At 42.9% G+C, this 2604-nt stretch overlaps 1 protein-coding gene across 1 annotated transcript in view; it reads right to left on the minus strand.

The window, feature by feature from the left end:
• alp3 (alkaline phosphatase 3) overlaps positions 1-280 on the minus strand; it is a 39066-nt gene extending 38786 nt beyond the window's left edge. Inside the window, exon 1 of the mRNA XM_037678002.1 lies at positions 200-280. Within this exon, the coding sequence (XP_037533930.1) occupies positions 200-269 (70 nt within the window). The 5' untranslated portion in view covers positions 270-280. The remainder of the gene's footprint in view (positions 1-199) is intronic.
• Positions 281-2604: the final 2324 nt, after the last annotated feature.

The following is a 2604-nucleotide window of genomic DNA, read 5'->3' on the forward strand; positions in this document are numbered from 1 at the left end:
TATATATATATATATATATATATATATATATATATATATATATGAGCGATTTTAAATCAAATACTAGGAACACAAGCATGAGAAAATTAAATTTTCTTTCAAATGTATCCAAATAGAACAAACAATATTAACACCCAATATTTACTCTAGCACACAAAGTTCTTCACAATCTCAGATCTGATTGTTTTATTGGTCTTACCCTTGGCACACGACCATCCCAAGGTCAGCAGCAGAAAAGGGGCCACGGCAGCCCCTTGTTTCCACTCCATGGCCAACGTTCAAGAAGGAGATCAGCTACTCAAACGTGCCTTCAGATCAACTTTTCTCTCATCACACACGGTTTTCCTGTTTATTAGCATGTCATAAACACATAAAATCCCTCAGCTCTGTGGCAAACCTCAGCTGATCAGGTTGTGATTGGTCAGAAGGACCGAAAGTTTGAATGTAAGAGCTTACTGGGGAAAATTTATGACTCTGCATTGTTAAGAAGTTCAAGTTCAAGGGTATATAAATGAACGTACTGCATAGCTATGGAAAATGTGTGTGCGTATGTGTGTGTCAGTCATAAATGCATTTTATCAGACAGATATCACAGTGGGACATGCACTTATGTAAGTGAGAGACAGAGTCCACAGAGACTGGGGCCTGGAGGGCAGGGACGCTCAGCCATCTCTTTTCCATTGAATACATTAGCACGAGAAGATTACAGGTACTGACTGCCATGTTTCTGACTGGTTGTCCAAAATGTCCCCATCACTGATACAAAAGAGTAGAATATGTTTTCTGGTGAATGTGTTTGATTTCTCAGACAACAGAAAGCCACACACACTGATAATGAGGGCTCGTTCTGTGACCTGGTGTTCTCTGTGAGATCACTGATTACTGCTCCAGCTGTAAACAGGCGACTGGTGGCAAAACCTGTGCTGGTTTGATAATGGTCCAAATGAATCAGCAGGAGGTGAGATTATGTTTGGGGAGTGGTGGCGCAGAGGTTAGAGAGGTGGGCCTGTGATCCGAAGATCGCCGGTTCACGCCCCGGCCCCGACAATATCAAAATTGTGGGTGGGGTAGGTGAAACACCCACACTTGCCCCCACCCTCATTCGCCCCACTCTGGGCCCATGAGCAAGGCCCTTAACCCCCACCATGTGCTCCCTAAACAGGTCTCTCTTGAAAATGAGTTCTCGTGGCTCAATGAGACTAACCTGGATAAATAAAGGGTAAATGAAAAAATGTTCATTAAGTTTGTAAATACAAAACTGCTGGAGCTTCATGAGACTCTGTTAAAAGATGTAACAGGTGAGCAGCCCAACTAAACTGTGTGTGACTGAAGTTTGACTGTATCACACAAGAGTGAAGACAAAAAGACAACAAGGCATTAGCTCCTGTCTGTGTGTATGTGTGTGTGGATGTGTGTGTGTGTGTATATTTGTGTGTACGTATATGTATGTGTGTGTATGTATGTGTGTGTGTGTATATATATGTGTGTGTATGTATGTGTGTGTGTGTATATGTGTGTGTGTGTATGTGTGTTTATGTATTTGTGTGTGTATGTATATGTGTGTGTGTGTGTATGTATATGTGTGTGTGTGTGTGTGTGTGTGTGTGTGTGTGTGTGTGTGTGTGTGTGTGTGTGTGTGTGTGTGTGTGTGTGTGTGTGTGTGTGTGATTGGAATGAAACAAATTATGTATTTTGATGGACTGCTGGAAAGTGCCAAAAGATCTTTTAAAAATGTAACTGTGGACACATCACTGGATTATTCTCTTGTTATCTCCTCAGGTTTCCTCTTCTACACAGGAAGTAGTCGACCTGCGTACTCCTTCCTCCACTCTGATAGGTCAATCTGTGTTCCTCCCTCTTTTGAAAATAAGTGTTGTCTACAGCCATTTCCATTCTCTTGGTGAAATCAAATGGTAAAATTCACAAACTAAACAACAAACAGGTGAAGAGGAAACAAACTGCTGACCCCTGGTGGATAGATTGGGAATAAAACACTTCAACTTGCTCACATCTGGAAACTGATGCAGCAAAACAACTTGATGATGAGTTATCAGACACAGGGAGATTATTCTCACCCAAAGATGAAAGTGGAGGAATGATGCTACCTGTGTGTGTGTGAGTGTTTTCTTTTGTCTGTGCTATTAGCCAAGCATCAAATCTTTGAACAGATTTTAATGAAACTTTCAGTACACACTAAAAACTGCTGGGTTAAAAACCATAGATATCATATAAAAGCTAGATCCTGCATTGGCTGCTGTGGCGCAGGAATTTTGGCCGCCACCTTGGCGCGGTCGTCCTTATTTGGTTAAAGCAGAAGATGTTTCAGCACTTCGCAGCTTATTTTTGTTCTAATCGACAGATTAGACTCATTTAGGGGCCGAGATGGTGTAGAGGCAGGGCAGCTGGCTTGGGACCCGAGAGTCCCAGGTTCGATCCCCAGTCACTGCACATCACGTGGCGTCTCTGGGCAGCACGTCTAATCCCCAAAATGTCCCCCGGGCGCTTTCAATAGCTGCCCACTGCACCACCTGGTGGTGGATGGGTTAAATGCAGAGACTAATTTCGCCATTGTATGGAAACATACAGTGCTGACATTGTGATGGC

The sequence above is a fragment of the Nematolebias whitei genome, chromosome 6, assembly GCF_014905685.2.
Source record: "Nematolebias whitei isolate Nwh7 chromosome 6, NemWhi1, whole genome shotgun sequence".
NCBI lineage: Eukaryota > Metazoa > Chordata > Actinopteri > Cyprinodontiformes > Rivulidae > Nematolebias > Nematolebias whitei.